This window comes from Callionymus lyra, chromosome 17 (genome assembly GCF_982586985.1).
Source record: "Callionymus lyra chromosome 17, fCalLyr1.hap1.1, whole genome shotgun sequence".
NCBI lineage: Eukaryota > Metazoa > Chordata > Actinopteri > Syngnathiformes > Callionymidae > Callionymus > Callionymus lyra.
In genome coordinates, this window is record NC_141834.1 from 1,019,511 (window position 1) to 1,036,477 (window position 16,967).

General features: G+C 38.2%; 2 protein-coding genes across 3 annotated transcripts; both read left to right on the forward strand.

The window, feature by feature from the left end:
• Nucleotides 1-1,411: 1,411 nt before the first annotated feature.
• Nucleotides 1,412-9,313, forward strand: dse (dermatan sulfate epimerase). 2 transcript variants are annotated; one of them, XM_087813275.1, is made up of 6 exons: nucleotides 1,412-1,667; nucleotides 2,617-3,079; nucleotides 5,191-5,444; nucleotides 5,866-6,105; nucleotides 6,336-6,543; nucleotides 7,202-9,313. In XM_087813275.1, the coding sequence occupies exons 2-6, from the start codon at nucleotides 2,661-2,663 to the stop codon at nucleotides 8,946-8,948; spliced, it is 2,868 nt and encodes a 955-aa protein (XP_087669401.1). In that variant the 5' UTR covers nucleotides 1,412-1,667; nucleotides 2,617-2,660; the 3' UTR covers nucleotides 8,949-9,313. The 2 variants fall into 2 exon arrangements, with proteins under 2 accessions (XP_087669401.1, XP_087669402.1); XM_087813276.1 differs by lacking the exon at nucleotides 1,412-1,667 and having other exon boundaries at nucleotides 2,943-3,075; nucleotides 7,202-9,312.
• A 3,538-nt stretch (nucleotides 9,314-12,851) lies between these two features.
• ndufaf4 (NADH:ubiquinone oxidoreductase complex assembly factor 4) lies at nucleotides 12,852-16,499 on the forward strand. Its single transcript, XM_087812586.1, has 3 exons — nucleotides 12,852-13,216; nucleotides 13,283-13,383; nucleotides 15,888-16,499. Exons 1-3 carry the CDS (start codon nucleotides 13,096-13,098, stop codon nucleotides 16,212-16,214), a joined length of 549 nt encoding a protein of 182 aa, XP_087668712.1. The 5' UTR covers nucleotides 12,852-13,095; the 3' UTR covers nucleotides 16,215-16,499.
• The last annotated feature ends 468 nt before the right edge of the window (nucleotides 16,500-16,967 follow it).

A 16,967-nucleotide genomic window follows, 5' to 3' on the forward strand; every position in this document is an offset into this window, starting at 1 on the left:
TGTGTGCGAGTATGAAGATAAATCATTAATTGTTAACAAGTTGAGAGTTTAACCTCATAAATATTTACTTTCTATTAACAATGGTGTCAAATGTATTATTTATTATAATGTTTTCTTATTATATTAACATGTACAATATTTGGCTTTTGTTTATATAATTATTCAGATATGTAGCATATAGGAGGAAGGGAGAATACATGGAAGGGAGAAAAATATTTACTCTCCTCTAAAAATATATATACTGTGTATTGTTACCTACCTACCTATCTACCACCTTTAACTGTAAATTGTGTATTTGCACTTTCACAGATGAATGCAGCTTAAAACTAAAGTTTGCTATATGTCAACAATTAGTTGTGTGAAGTTCATTTTAGTCAGAATGATTTACTTAATTCATTTTAAATATTGAGAAATTAACCATTGGCATACAGGAACAACATGTAATTCATATTAAAACACATATCTGGTCGCACAAGGTCCTTTATAAAAAATAATAATAATATGATTATTAATATTTATTATACTACTTTGTTTATTTTGTGCTAATGATTCCCTCAGGGGGCAGATTTTATTTTTGTGACTCTTATAAGAGTCCACCACGACAAGAAAGAAGTGTGGAATATAACTAATTTTAATATGATGTGAGAAAGTTAATATATTAATTTAAAAGGGACATCATAAAATACTACTGTCATTTGATAGATTTTTACATAATTTTCCATTTATTAATTTAAAGGGACTGAAGAAAATGGTAAAAATTCTATCTAACATTTTTTTTGTTACAAAACAAAAATCGAATGCAGAAAGATAGAGTGTAGATATTCCATTTCAATTATATAATAAAGCATAATAAGGTAGGGCTGTTATTTTATTGGCGATATTTCAAACACATTTTATTTATAAATAGGAATGTGAAACCACTTTCAAAATGATTTTCCCAAAAAGGAAAAATAAAAAAAGTTTAAAAAAAAAGATGGGAGGTGTATACAAACAAAGACTTTTAATTAGTTTAATAAAAAAATGTTTTAAATTTATTATATTTAATATATTATACTTTTTTTCTGTGACCTCATGAGGACCGGAAAATTACACCAGTCGTCTGTTTAACATATTTGCAGTAAACTATTGGAGTAAAAACTAATTCTTTAAAATATTTCATAAGCAGAATTTAAAGAAGTGTATTGTTGTATATAATGTCCACTCCACAGCCCTGGATGACTGATACAAACACGCTAAAGTGTCTATTGTTAACATAAATTGTACAAGAAGCTACAGTGTGTTGAACTCTCAGATAGCTAGTAGCTGCTAACTAGCCTGCACTCCGCCACACACATCGATCAAGAGTGGGCGTCTCCTTCCGCACGAATGCCTTGCGCACTACTTTTTCTGTTCTACCGCTGATCTCCACAGAGCTCCGCTTGTTCCCCCCGCACCCTCACTCAGGACGAAGGTAACAAGTCTTAACTCCAACCCCGCCTTCGACCACGTCCTCGCACCCTTAAGGCGACAAGAACAACGAGAGTTTAGTGCGCGGATTTGGGTCATTTCCTCCCAAGATTACTCCGTTGTGTAGTGTTTTTTTCTTTCGTTTTTAGGGGATACGTGGTTGTAAAGTCCGAGTGTTCCACTGATTCATCCTCCAGCTCCACTGTACGTGTCAGCAAGAGGTAGGTGTAGAATGACATGAATGATAATAACGTTGTAACGTCTGTGCTTGAGACACGGTTGGTTTAACCAACTTCTTCAACTTACAACTTACATACTTCGAGAAAGAACACCCCACGTTACCACCAAATGGTTTCCCTTAAGATTACGAAATGTTTACATCACGAGTAAACACGGCTGCACCATAACATTAATATTTAACGTTTCTTTCATGCATACAGTAACATGCTCTTTTCCAATGTTTGTTACGATTAATAATCTACGAAGACCTTCATTGTCCACATCCACAGCCTGTTTTAATGTAAGTGCAATGCATATTTCAATGTATGAAATGAAGTCAAAAGGTATGTTTTTCACTGACATGTTTCCAACTGTTACCATACTTAAAGTCATTTCGTAAAGTAAAACTATTTATTTGTTTTATTCACATTATTGCATACAACGGTTGTGAAAAGTAGGGAAACATTTCGTTTGACATAATATATGAAAAAGCTGTTCCGGATAGATGCTCTATCTAATAAAACCAATACTGAGTCAATCTTAGTAACCTATCTTTTCTAGAGTTCTTGAGAAGCACTTCTTTTATTGGGTGTCAGAATCTGAAACGTTTGGAGGTGATACCTTTAGGATCTGCCTCTTGAATAGTGTAACAGATCGTCATTCCCTCACACAAATATTTTCGCTAACTTGCCAGGATTTCCAAATTCTTGAAACTTAACCGTATAATAAAATTAGTAATCAATGCCTAACACCTAACCTTTGGTAGGAATACTGAAATTTAACTTTTTTATTTAGAAAAAGGTGCTAAGTTATTTCCACAAAGTAGAGCACAGCCATTTTCAGCTAGCTGCCTCGAAGCATAGCTCTCAGAGTGGAGGCTGTCACTGGCCCCCATCTGGATCTCGTTATTGAAAGAATGCAAACTCTGAGCTGGCTGTTTCCTTTCCTCAGCTGAGCTGCTCCTAGGATGCACTCGCTCTTTCTCTGATGACACCATGAGAACCCACACCCGCGGCTCCCCCACTGTCTTCTTCTTAACACTGCTATGGCCTTCCCTGGCGAAAGTCCTGATGGAACCCGACCCCAGCGGTGGGATACCTTTTATGGGAGGAAACTACAACAGTCATCCCATGTTGTACTTCAACAAGGAAGATGTCGAGCACCTCCAGACAGTAGCCACCACTACCCACCGTGAGATTGCAAGGAGGATCCGCGAGGCTGGAGAGTCCATGATGGAGCGCCATCAGGAATACCTTCCGCCCTGGAACCCAGCAGAGTTCAGTGCCCGCTGGAATGAAGTATATGGAAACAACCTGGGTGTGCTCTCGATGTTCTGCTTGCTCTATCCACATCGGGCTGGAGCAGTGGACTTTGCTAAGGACTACATGGAGAGGATGGCTGCACAACCTAGTTGGTACATTTTTCACGTTTATTATCATTACTTTATTTTCTTCCTTTGTTTTAAGAGCCTTCTGTCTTTCATATGTCTCTATTTCATCTGAGTGGCAAATAACAGGCGAGCCAATTGAGACTACAAAAGACCATATTTCTTATTGTAAACTAAAATCAGCAGTGTAGTTCAGGGTATGTGCTATTTATTAGGGGTGTAAGAAAATATCCATATAACAATACATTGCTATATTTTAATTCACGATACTGATACTGAATATCGATATTCAATAGCACTGTATTGATATTTAATTATCAATACAGCAGCTCAAGGCAGCGGCTCTGCTTCATTGAAGAGAGCGGCGGAGATTCAACAGATTCAACAGCATGAACTTTATTAAGCATCTAAAGACGCATAACAACAAATATGAGCAGATGGAAGAAAAAAAAATAGATAAGGAAAACGATGCGATATTTTCCTTTCATTTCCGCTCATCAGTGCCGACATGATTGAAGAAAAATATTTCTACTAACGCTCAGTTTCGCAGGACTTGCATCGGTTTCCCGCGGAACTGAGTGACTTCAGAGAGGATCCCGGCATTCATTTCCGTTCATGTAGGAATCTTGTAAACTGCAATACAATACAATATACATCAAATCAATAATAAATCCAACTTCCTTGTACACGCCCACATAACAGTTTAACAGCATATGGCGAAGATGGAGAGGTTTACACTGGGTTGGAAGTTCCAATGAAAAGTACTTACAATGTTGCTTTAGCAAAGGGTGTTAAAAGAGATAAGCAGCTGCTGACTGGAACACTCGCGTTTGAGTAGCGCTCATAAGTTAATCTTACTTCAGTGTATATACTGAGCCACGCTAAATCAGTGCGCCAGCAAGACACGTCGCCATAGCAACCGTGCCTGGCAAGCTGCGCCACAGAGCTAACAGACAGACAGACGTAAACGACAACGAGACATAGGAGTACAATTGACTATTTTACAGAACGTGAAATCTTGACCTTAAAAGTATATTCTTTATTGAATATTGTTTTGATTGTTTAAGCGCTTTGTAACCCTGGTCTGGAAAAGCGCTATATAAATACACATTACTTACTTACTTACATTAAGATAGCTTAGTCTGCTGAGCCACAAAAACATGAGTCAAATTTTTAACAAAAGAGAGAAAAGTCATTACCCAAAGGTGGGTTAGAAACAGATGTATTGTTTATTTACTGGTTAAAAAGTTGTATTGTTATTTTTTAATTTGGCTCCTTTTTAAAGGACCAACAGATGGAGGATATACATCAGCTCTGTATCCAAATCCATATTACCTGATCAAGCGTTCTTACTTATGGCTGAAAATAGAAAATAGTATTATTTGTCCACTATATTGTAGTGGCAATGAGTCCTACATCAAAAATGTAACTTTTCTTTCTTTGGGTCCATACAGGGCGATAACTTTAACCTTGGGCGATTAACCTTGTGTAACATACACTATATTATACAGTGTAAGTTAAGTGTGTATTAATAGCTTGTGGCCTGCTGTGTAGTCGGCCTAGCATTTGAAAATGTAATTGAAATAATTAAAAGTACAATTAAAATCAGCAGAATTGATTAGAAAGTGCCAGTACTATATTGCTAATACTAAATGTGAGAGCACTTAGTAAATAATTGAATACAATTAATTATTAAATTAATACACAATAAACAACACAAATAAAATAGAAGCAATGGTGCGGAAAAGCTAAACTCAGTTTAACATTAAACTAACATTTAATTTTAAAACAGCTTTTATAACTAGCAGAGGTCTGGTCCAACCAAAGCTCCACATCAGGACCATATCCTTTCAATAAGGTTAAATGTGCTTATATTAGAATAAAACGCTTGGTCTGGCACCACTGCAAACTGCACAAAGATTTTGTGTGAGTATGGGGTTAGTATGTTAGATATGGTTTTTAGGTTGCTTGTTGAATAGCCCTGCAATACATCATAGCAGGTCTCACTACTATCCCTTGAAGTATCAAGTAAAGTAAAATATGAATGGAATTTGTGATAATGTTTTCTTTTCTTTTTAACACGGATACAAATGTTAAATTTTGTCCTAAACTAAAGGGTTGTTGCTTATATTTGGCAGGTTGGTAAAAGATGCTCCCTGGGATGAGGTGCCTGTAGCCCACTCCTTGGTGGGCTTTGCCACAGCATATGACTTCCTGTATGAGTACTTGAACAAAGACCAGCAGGAGCGTTTCCTCCAGGTGATCGGAAACGTCTCACGTCTCATGTATGAAAAATCCCATGTGCGAGGGTGGGGGTTCCAGTACCTGCACAACCACCAGCCCACCAACTGTGTGGCCCTGCTTACAGGAAGCCTGGTTTACATGATTCAAGGTAAGTCATGTGACCTATCTGGTCAACCACTGATCCACTAAAGCAATCAGTGGCCTGTGAGAATTCAGAGCTGTAGTTATAACTTGCTTGCTTGCTTGCACTTTTGGAATGCCATTAGTCTCATCTTGACCCCACATACCCAAAGCAATTCACATCAAGATTGCAAGTTAAATGAATGATGATGAAGGTGTAATAAAAAAAACATGTTAAAATTAAACCAATCATTTCAGAAGATCTTTTCACCGTTTTTAGACATAGGTTAGTGATTGGGTATTGAAATGACAGATAACTTGAATACTTAAAAATGGCTTGCTACAGGCCTGTCGTTAAAGTCCTTGACAACACAACATACAAAGGATTTTGTATAATAAATGTTTTTAAAAAGTAAATGACAATACCAATCGTTACCCTATATTTACAGGTTACCTTCAGGAGAGCTATCTATGGACCAAGCAGGTGCTGACTATTATGGAGAAGTCTATGATCCTCCTCCGAGATGTGACAGACGGTTCACTCTATGAGGGTGTGGCCTATGGGACATATACCACCCGCTCACTCTTCCAATACATGTTTTTGGTTCAACGCCATTTTTCTATTGGTCACTTCGACCATCCCTGGCTGCTTAAACACTTTGCCTTCATGTACCGCACAATCCTCCCAGGTACTTGTGCTTACTGTTTTAAGGTGTATCTTCGATGAAAGCTCTCTGTTGACCAAGGATTTTATCCAAATTTAAATTAGTGTATTATTCTGCATTAACCATTGTGTTTAAAAATTTCAAACCAAACTTCTTCTGCAATCTGAAACAATGAAAGATCCATTATTTAGTCTGTACTGTACAGTAATTGAGGTGCTGGAACTACCGGTAATCCATTACTTTCTTCTCTTCAGGGTTCCAGAGGACAGTTGCTATCGCTGACTCCAACTATAACTGGTTTTACGGGCCCGAGAGCCAGCTGGTCTTCATCGACCGCTATGTGTTACGTAACGGCAGTGGAAACTGGCTTGCTGAGCAGATTCAGCAAAACAGGGTGGTAGATGGGCCGGGACAGGCAGGTCGAGGTCAGCGATGGTGTACTTTGCACACAGAGTTTATCTGGTGAGTATAAAAAAAAATCGACTTTTTAAGGCAGATGTATGGCCCTTATTAACCTGTGTATGTGTACAGTATTTAAAAAGTGTTGAAATTTGATTTTGTAATGGAACAGACTCTTATCTAAGTTTAATTTTGGTTGGCGAAAGTTGTTTCGATAATAATCAGTGTGAACAGATCTACACCCCAGTATGACAACTGATGTTTTGATTTGATCAACTGATTGAAACCTCTTATGATTAAAATTGATTAAAAAGATCACATCAGCTTCGTCATAATTAGCATGCGTGACACTGTGAGGATCTACACGCATGCCATTATCAAATTATTCAATTTATATTAATTAAAAAAAATAATAGTTCTGGTTTGAAAATAAAAGTTAGCTCCAAATATATATATTTTTTTAGTTTTTGATATACTTTTCTGTTCTTTTCAGCATGTTTTTCAACTTGTCTGTGATACTAACAAGAGCATGCTCTTCTCAGTGCATCGGGCTGTTTAGGTGCTAAATGTCATCTTAATTCGTATGAAGTTACTTTATCATGTCATATATTACATAACACAGCCCGCAGCCTCATTATTAAATGAAGAATATGGATGAGTACATGACAGAAAATGATGACATTTCTTTTAATATACTTCTCTTTCCTGATGTGTTCTGAAGGTATGACCCAAACCTGACCCCGAAGCCCCCATCAGACTTTGGAACACCCCAGTTACATCATTTTGATGACTGGGGTGTGGTCACCTACGGCAGCACATTAACTGTCGAGACCAACCACACCTTTTTGTCCTTCAAGTCAGGAAAGCTAGGTGGGAGGGCGATCTTTGACATGGTCCACAAGAACAAATACAAAGAGTGGATACAAGGTTGGAGGAACTTTAATGCTGGACATGAACACCCGGATCAGAACTCTTTTACCTTTGCACCCAATGGTTTCCCATTCATCACTGAGGCCCTGTATGGACCCAAGTACACACTTTTGAACAATGTTGTATTGTTCGGATCCAACCTACCTGGGAGCTGCTTCACGCCATGGGCAGGTCAGGTGACTGAGGCCTGCGACTCTAAGTGGTTGAAGTATAAAGTGGGTTTGGCAGCTGATGCTCAGGGCGTAATAGAAGCTGCAATTGAGCGTCAGGGGATGGTCTTTATCCGGGGCGAAGGTAGATCGGCTTACAGCCCAGATTTGAAGATCAGAAACTTTCAAAGAAACCTGTTGCTTCTTCACCCACAGCTCTTGCTGCTGGTGGACCATATCCACCTGGACCCAGACAGTCCTACCAGTGCAATGAGTGCCTTTTTCCACAACACAGAGCTGCCTTTCCGAGACACCATGCTAGATGGTGTCAATGGAGCGTTTGTGTCCCATGGTAAAGACCAATATAAAATGTTCTGGATGGACGAGACGGGTCACAGTAACAGAGGAATGGCAGGGTACTGGAACTACCCCAGAGGGTACCCATATAATGGTTCCAACTACATCAATGTAACAGTGCCTTTGAGATATCCTCACACACGAGCAGCCTATGTTTTCTTTGGGCCAGGAGTGGAAGTGAAAAGTTTCAGTCTGCGTGGTGATGACCAGAGAGTGGACATCTACTTGTCTACAAAAGACCACAGCTATACTGTCTACCTCCTGACATCAGAGGTCACTAGCAAGCCCCTGTTTTCAATGGTGCTGATGGACCAAAAGAAGGTCGTGTTTGAAAAGACAGCAGCGATGGGGGGCAGTCCTCCAGCCGAGGTGGAGGAGTACGTCAACATCATGGAAGACAACCTCCAACATGTTAAGCCTGTTTTCCAGCAGATGGAGAGACACATTCTTGGACGGGTCCTTAACACAGCCAGCTTCAGGAAAACAGCTGAACGGCTTCTCCAGTTCTCTGACAAGAAGAAGACAGGCGAGGTGATAGAAAAAATGTTTGCCATGTCCAGGAAGCAGGGAAAGGTAAAGGCAGGAAAGAGGCTTAGCTTTGGTGAGAGTCTTGTTGAGAACTTACCTGACATATTTGCACAAATAGAAGTCTCTGATAAGAAACTGAGACAAAGGACACCAAAAAATGTTTATGAAGACACTCAAGAAGGGGTGGACGCAGATTCTCAAGCATTTATAGATTATTCTGAAGTGCATATAAATAGGAAGGGTGGGTTAGTTAAGGGGCGTCAATATAAGGAGGTGAATATGGTGGCCACTGCAGGAAGTGAAGGTTTGGCTATTACAAGGTCATACATTCGAATCTTCCTCCTGCTCAACACTGGAACTTTTTTCATGCTGCTGGCCATCTTACTGAGCCGTTTCCAAAGGGGACGGAGCATACACACCCAGAGGTGGTTCTACTTTCTGTTACTCATGGACTGCTTAGTCTTACTGTACCTCTTCTCGTCGTGCTCGCACACACAGTGCTGACATCCTTTAACTCCCACACGGACAGGTAGGACGGCAGGACTATAAAGGTTGCTGGTTTTAACCGCCTTCTTCATCGGATCAGCACTGTAATATATGTACCTGGCAGAGGAAGTTTGTGACAAAACAAAATAAAATTGAGTAACAAAAAAGGGAAGCTCTTTCAAGTAATAAAGACACCTAATAGTTTGTAGCCTCAATTGAAAGTGTACTATTGTAATATTGTGATGATCATTATGCTCCTTAAATGTTGTTAAAGTGGTTTTTGTAAGTAACAAATTTGAATTTTAAAATGTAGAATAGGCAAATAAACCATAAATGGTAATATGAATAGTGCCATGGGTGCCAAAAATATTTGTCTATATGTTGTGATACAAAGTACGACTTAAAGAAATATGAACAAATGAAGAACAAACACATGACCCTAATGTAACAAAAGTTTGCATATTATTGGTTAAATGATTTGATCCAACAAAAAGTGTTGTGCGGTTATTTAATGGTTCTCCCCTTTAATATTATTAAAATTAAATTAAAACTATATTGCTAAAAAGTAAGTTATTATTTCAATGAGTCCTAACTTTCAAGGGCTTAGGTTCAGGTACGAAGTCCAGGTTAAACAAAACAAGAGAATGATCACTCAGATGGACATCATGTTCAGACACATTAGAAATGTCCAGGCCAAGTAAAAACTATAGGGTGGATTAAAGCACTTTGCACGTCTCCTATGGCGACAGTCACAACCAATTGGATTTTTTCAAAAAACTTTAGATTAAACAATGGCACTAGGCATGGGTGTCCACTGTCCCTGTCTCTCTGCTCTTTTCATTGAACCCCTTGCAGCATCAATCAGTGAAAGAAGAACAATTAAAGGTATCCCAACACCAACTAGGGAACATAAAATAATCCTATATGCAGATGATGTGCTGATCTTCCTTAGGAAGCCAAAGTCATCTCTTAAAGAACGATTTAACAACATCCAAACATTTTATAAAATCTCCGGTTACACTAAACTGGTCAAAATGAACTATTTGACAACTGGAAAGGCCAAACAATATGTGTCAACTTTAGTTTCTCCACATCGTCTAACAGTAGGCAACATTCAAATATTTTTAAATTTACATCTCCCTAATCTATCAGCGTCGTTTTCCTTAAATTTCTCTTCTACACTACTACACTATTTCTCTTCACTACTTCAAAGGATATAAGATGACGTAAATCACTAGACAAAATTACCTTTATCACTTATAGTAAGAATAGTAACAGTCAAAAGGTCAATTCTGCCAAAAAACAATGATCTATTTACGATGCCATCACTCCCAACTGTTCTTGGTTCAAATCTCTTAAGTCTGCAGTTAAAGAATTCTACTGGAAAAAAGAGTTGAAGACTAAATTAACTACATTACAAAAACCAAAGACACAATGTGGACTTGAAGCTCCAAACTTTGAACTTCATCATCTATCCTACCAGCTAAATATCTAACCTAGTGGCTAAAAGATCGAAAGTCTGACTCTTCCTGGCTTGACACAGAACAAGCTAATTGTAACCTAACCTAATAGTATCAGATCTTCCATTTGTCAATCAAACTATTAAAAATCACTAATGTTTAAAAACACTCACCATAAATACAACCTTAAATGCTTGTTGGAGAACCTTAAAAATCACAAACTCGCAAAAAGGACTCGGATTTTACTATTAATAAAAAAGAAATAACTTTAGCAGCTGGAAGCAAAGGGTGTTACACACTTGCACCATATTGTACGAGAAAACTCGCTCATTGCCTTCTCTGTACTTGTAGATAAATTTAATATGACAAATTCACACTTTTTAGTTCCATATTCCAGTAAATAAAATACTAAGCATCCCCAGCACAAAGAAAATGAACCTCTGTGTGCATACCAACATCAAAATGGGATGAAGACCTCTCCATGAGCACCAACTCCTACTTTTGAAGTCACATGTGTAACAACATTTCATTCAAAATATAAACAAACATTTACAGCTTATCCAATATAAAGTTATTCATAGAACTCACTATACTGCTTCTAGACAACACCGGATGGGCCTCACTGAATCAGACAGACTGGTCTCTGGAAACAAAAGACTCTTACTTCCACTCATTATGGACATGCACACCAGTCAAGGTATTTTGGCTTAATGTTACAACTAACATATCATTGTTTTTTAACTTGACGGTTCCATGCTGCCAAAGATTTGCTTCAGACTCTGCCAAGGCCCGGCTGGGCTGGTTCAGGGTGCTGGGGTTCAGGGTGGCGGACGGGACTTGTGGGAACTTGGGCCTTTCAGTTGGTGGCTATTGGTGCCACGTTGGCCCCGTTTGCCAGTGTGGCGCCCCCTGGTGGTCTGTGGTGGCTTGCGGGGATGGGGGTTTTCGGCTGCGGATGGGTAAGGTGTTGGGGTGGGGGGGGCATTGGGGTTGAGGGGCTGGTGGGCTGACCGTTTGGTGGCAGCATGTGGACCCTTGCTTGGATGGCCTTACCCCTTGTCCATGATGGTGGGCTATGGGTAGGTCAGTCTTGGGGTGGATGCCTGCTGCAGCAGTGGCTGTGTCTCTCTGAGTGTGTTATCGGTGACACTGCACACACTCACATGCACACGCTCACACTCTTACACACAATATCTTCTATATCTTCTCCCCCCACTTGAGTCTGTTTAGCTGGGTGTTAAATACATTTGCAATCGGCCTGATCACCCTTGCCAGAGTGATGTTGTTATCATAAGCTCTTGGCAGGTAACTAGAGCTGCACAGGTAGCATAGAGCAAGTTTAAACAATGTTAATAATAAATCATGATCCACAGATTAAATCTTTGTAAATAATACAAAGATTACTCACTTTAATTTCAATTCAATTCTATTCTATTTAAAGTTTCTTATCATAACAAAGATATCTCAAGACACTTTACAGTTGAAGTAAGACTATAGTGGAGAAAGGAATAACAGATCCCAGAAATTCAAAATTTAACACATATAAATGTAAGGCTGTGCAGCTCTAGTCCTATCAGGTCCAATATTTAATGAACCACAACAACAAAAACTAAGCTTAAATTAATGAAAAACTGTCGTTGGACAATGGATACCTAACCACATATCTTCTAGAATTCAAGCAATTTAAAATGAGACATTAGAAGGGCCAATTTCTTGCTTCATCAAATTGAACACAAAATAATTAGGAAGTTTTTAGCATACCAAAGTAATTGTTCCTTGTAGATCCTCTCTAAGCCTGCTTTCTAAGATTCCTTTAATTATTGTACTGCTGTAGTGGGAAGTAGGACAATTTTTTTTCTTCTTTTCTGTTGTATTTCACATTGGATGCTTTTAAAAAGGTTTTAGCTGTGTCGGGGCAGGAAAAAGATTGTTGTAGCATGATGAATACTAAACATAATGTGGAAACACAGATCTATTTACCACATCTGTATATACTCTGTAAATCGTGTTTTTCTTTGTATTTATCTTGTAGCTACCCTTTTTATCACAGGGACAGATCCAGGTTGTCTGGTAATCGTAAACTGCTGGTGAAATTATCTTTAAACATTCCTTTTAAGAGTTCATAAACTCCCTCCCCCTCCACACATAAACACACGCAAACAGTAGGCTTTCTTGAACTGAGAACTGCTATTTTTTCTACCCATGTTTATCTGTCTCTCACACAATGCTAAGTACATCTGTATAAACATCAAATGTTATAATTAACTGCTGGACTTGTTATTTTCCCTGTGTCACAGAGTAAGCTGTTACGCTCATGCCTTCATGTGGACATCGGCTTTTCTTCATGATTTAATTTCATGAATTACCTTTACTGTCAAACAAATATATTTCAGTGAAGACGTTGCTGATATTGACATGATCACTCTACAGATCACAGATGTTTTATTTGCCTAATATAAGTTTTCAGCCAGACAGTATATATAGTTATAATATTTCATGCGGAGAAAACACGAATTTGAGGCGTGTGACACCATACGAGTGCGTCAAAATGTGACGTATTTAACAATCAAATCGTTTTTTTTAAAGGTAATTTGTCCTCCAGCCACAAGATGGTGCTGCTCACATCTCGGTATTTTTCCAAAATCCTCTGCGCTTGAACTGAAGTGTCAGTCTCCTCAGTCCTCACTTGTGGGGTGAACTTGAAGATGGGTGCACGGGTGACACGGGTATTCCGAAACTTCAACATAGAAAATAGAGTTCACCGAGAAATCTCCAGAGACAAACCGAGGCCAGCACCACGACATGTGCTCCGATCCCCGGCCGGAGGTTAGTAGTCGTTCATCGTACTTGTACTCGCTCGACCTGCCATGACATGAATGTATTTCCTCGCAGCTGAAGCCCAAGAACCAGCGGTCAGCGGTGTTAACCAGAAGAATGAAACGCTCCTTTCTTATCTGGGCTCCGTGTACGTGCAGTCCACCGACACAACAGAGGTCAGGAACTGAATCAATTTATGGTTCTGGTGCCAGAATTCCACATTCTATGGGCTACAGAGCTGGAGAGCTGCTTATTTGTAGCACATACACGCATGATCATAATAACAAGTCAGATCATAAAGACATTTGTTTTGAAGGATCATTTTAGCGACATATTTTCCAGAGGCTGTGGCGGTATACGCTCGTTTGGTTTTGCGCATGTATGACAGCGTCGCGTGCATGATGATGTCACTACCGTTGCCCAACTGGGACAGAATAAACGGATTGCAACTTAATGAAGTTGACCAAGTACGACTTGTTTACAATCCAAGTGTTAAACGACAACAAACTGTTTTACATTCTTAAACGCAGTTATAAGTATTGACAATTTTACACAGGCATAGTTCAAGAATAAACACAATAGTTTATTTTCGGAGACAGAAGCTTGACCCCATGTTGTGGGTTTGGCTAACTGCATAATTTGGCTGTATTGCAAATTGACAAGTGTTCTTGTTTGTACTTGTTTTACTCTGACAACTAACAACTGTAGGTGCAAATGGGTTTTAAAATGAAGGTGTAAAAAGGGTGTTTAAAAAATAGAATGGTGGCACAGGATTGTATGTTACATTTTTTATTTTTTTTATTTTTAATAAAACACAAACAAATCATGCTTATACATTGTTCTTATACACAATGAGATGTGCACTCGGGCCAGATCCAAAAAGAGGACCACATGATGAAAGATAATAAAATAATAATACAAATAATTTATTATATATAATACTAAGACGTTTGCAAAGATTACAAGTGTAGAATTCCTAGAGTAAATCACTTTTTTACTTTTATTCAAATTGATTCAATTTGCAAATTAAAATATTTTGAGTTGTTTTTTTTTTTACTTTAAATTGGTGAATGTGATATTTTATAATAAACTTAATGTTGATCATACAACATTATGTTTTGGAAATTTAATCAAAAACAAGTGTTTGTGATTTGCTATCTTATTGTAAAATCCAGGTTTAAAGACACTGCAGCAGAGTCATCAAACAAAAATTGTCTTGCATTCTGCAGCAAGCATACGTCAAGCAGCACTCGCTTTGGTAACTAATTTCATAAATCCCAATTTTATATATCCCAAGTATGAAAAAAATTATAAGTATTGTAAATGGGGGGGGGTATAAAGCTTCTCTCACCACACTGATCTGTCATCATGTTAATTAAGTTAATTAAGCAAATGTACACTATAAATACGTGAAGGACTAGTCATTTTAATGCCTGAACTGCAGCAATCTTGAACTAAAATTCCAAGTTAATATTTCAGCTGTTGTGGTTTGAGCCTGAAGATCTGTAGATCTGAGCCAGTTCGGAGGTTCTTGTTTCTGTGACCACGTGATGGAGAGAAAGTCACTTGGAACCCAGTGCCTCAGTGCTAGTGGCTTTGTGTTTGTTCAGTCTGTGCAGGATGGAGGATACCAATTGCTCTTTGATGATGAGTGACTCACAGGAGGATGTAGTCAGGGCCAGGTCCATGTGGTTGGTTGTCTCAGTTTAGCTGTTCTACAGTAGAGATCTGAGCAACCTTAATGGTTTGTATCAAACATGTTAAACTCACACAAGCGGCAAAAAACCTTTTGATTCTTTAAGTAGGCTCTTTAATTTGAGGTTGATTTGAGGCCCTCAGTGTGGTTCAGATTCTCCCTCCATCTTAATATCAAGATCTTGTCCAATCAATTAGGTTATAGCAGAGAAATCATGTTCTCTCTTTGTTACAGGAAAATAAAGGGGTTCGGCTCATTTTAAATGTTGATGAGCACACATACAGTGGTGTTGTTAATCTCGGATTTTTATTTTCTACCTAGAAAAATTAAATGCAATAATTTATAATCTTTCATGTGTAACTTTAATGCCAACTCTCCATGCTCTCCTTCTTTTAGGCAGTGACTTTTAATTTTTGCCAGTATTTATTCAATTTAACTCACTAAAATGTCAGGTAAAACATGATACACATGATAGTATGACATAATACCTGAAACAAAAAATTTACAAGTAAAAGTTTGGAATACTTTCTATTCATGTACATTATTGTACTGTAAATAAATGTAATTTCCAACTCAGAGATTTAGGAAAAAAATGCATTTTGTTAGATTTTACATCCTATTTTTATCCTACATCAAGCCGTTCGGCTACCTTGAGCATAGTTTTACTCCAAGATTATTAAAAGCCTTTCTTTATAAACAAGGGTGTCGACTGTAGCTTAGGCAAAACTGTAGTGGAACTTTCTAAAGTTCAATTACATTTTTTTTTAACACTTTATTTGCTTGGTTGACCAATCTAGTATTTGGGGGATTCAAACATTTTTAATGTGGGTCAGTAATGGTAACATTTGCATGTATACTTGAAATGTAATTATAACGGTTAAAAATAACATTTACTTTAATTTTGACAGGCTTGAATTGTTTAATATCCACTGTGGACCAAGAAACCATGGTATTTGAGACTACTTTTTCACCTAATCTCAACAGGTTCCAAAAGAATCCAGCCCAGTTGAAGAAGCAAATCTCCGTCCATTACAGTTCAGCCTGCCTGAAGGTCCTCTTGGTCTGCAGACGGACTCCAATGCTTTCCTTGACGTGACAGAAGTGCCAAAAGGCAAGCTCAGCCTCACAGAGGCCCTGAAGGCTTTGAGCAGCCACCAGCAGCACCCTCAGACATGGACTCCAGAGAAGGTGGCTCAGGAATATTCTCTGGACCTGATGGACACAAAAGCGGCTTTGGAGTTCTTTGTTCCTTTCCAGGTGAAGATTTTTCCACCAAAGACTGGCAAGTCTGAACAAAAACAGATTTCATAATTTTGAGCCTGATGCTAGGACCCAGAGGAGTGAAATTATTTGTGTTGTCCGAAGATATTTATTCTTCTGTGTTTGTTCACATCTTGGACACATTTATTTAGTTTTCTTGGAGCTTCAGCATTACAATATTGTGTTCAGGATAACTTCAAACAACATGATGGTTCACCAAGACTGTTGGTAGCTTCAGTCAAGTTTTTCCAGCAATGCATTTATGTTTTTTATTTCTTTAGGCACCTGTCATCAACTCAAATTAGAAAGCCTAATATATTAAAGTAAAAATACATGTCTGAATAATAAGTGTCTTTCTTTTTTCTGCATGCATGTAAAACACTCAATGAGTGGTATCCAGTCAAGATGGCATCACTGCAAGATTCAAATAATGATGAACATGAAGCACACGTGTGTGTGTGTGTGAAAAAAAAAAAACCTAGCCTATAGCCTTGGTACAGTAATGGTTCTTGACACAATTTATTGTGGAGGCCATTGTTGAATCAACCTGACCAGTCAGGACATAAAAGCCAATCTATCCAGTCAATTATTTCCTCCAGATATCCTATATTTACGATACCAAATTTAACATGGGGCCATTGAGCAGAAAATGGGTTTTAGTAAACATTTCGAAGTAGTAGGAATGTTAGAAAAAAACATCATTATGCTTAAATATCACTTTTCGCTCGTACTGCATCATATTCAATGGCACTGTATCCATTCTTCTTTGCTTTCAAATTACATTTTATCATACATTTGTACGGT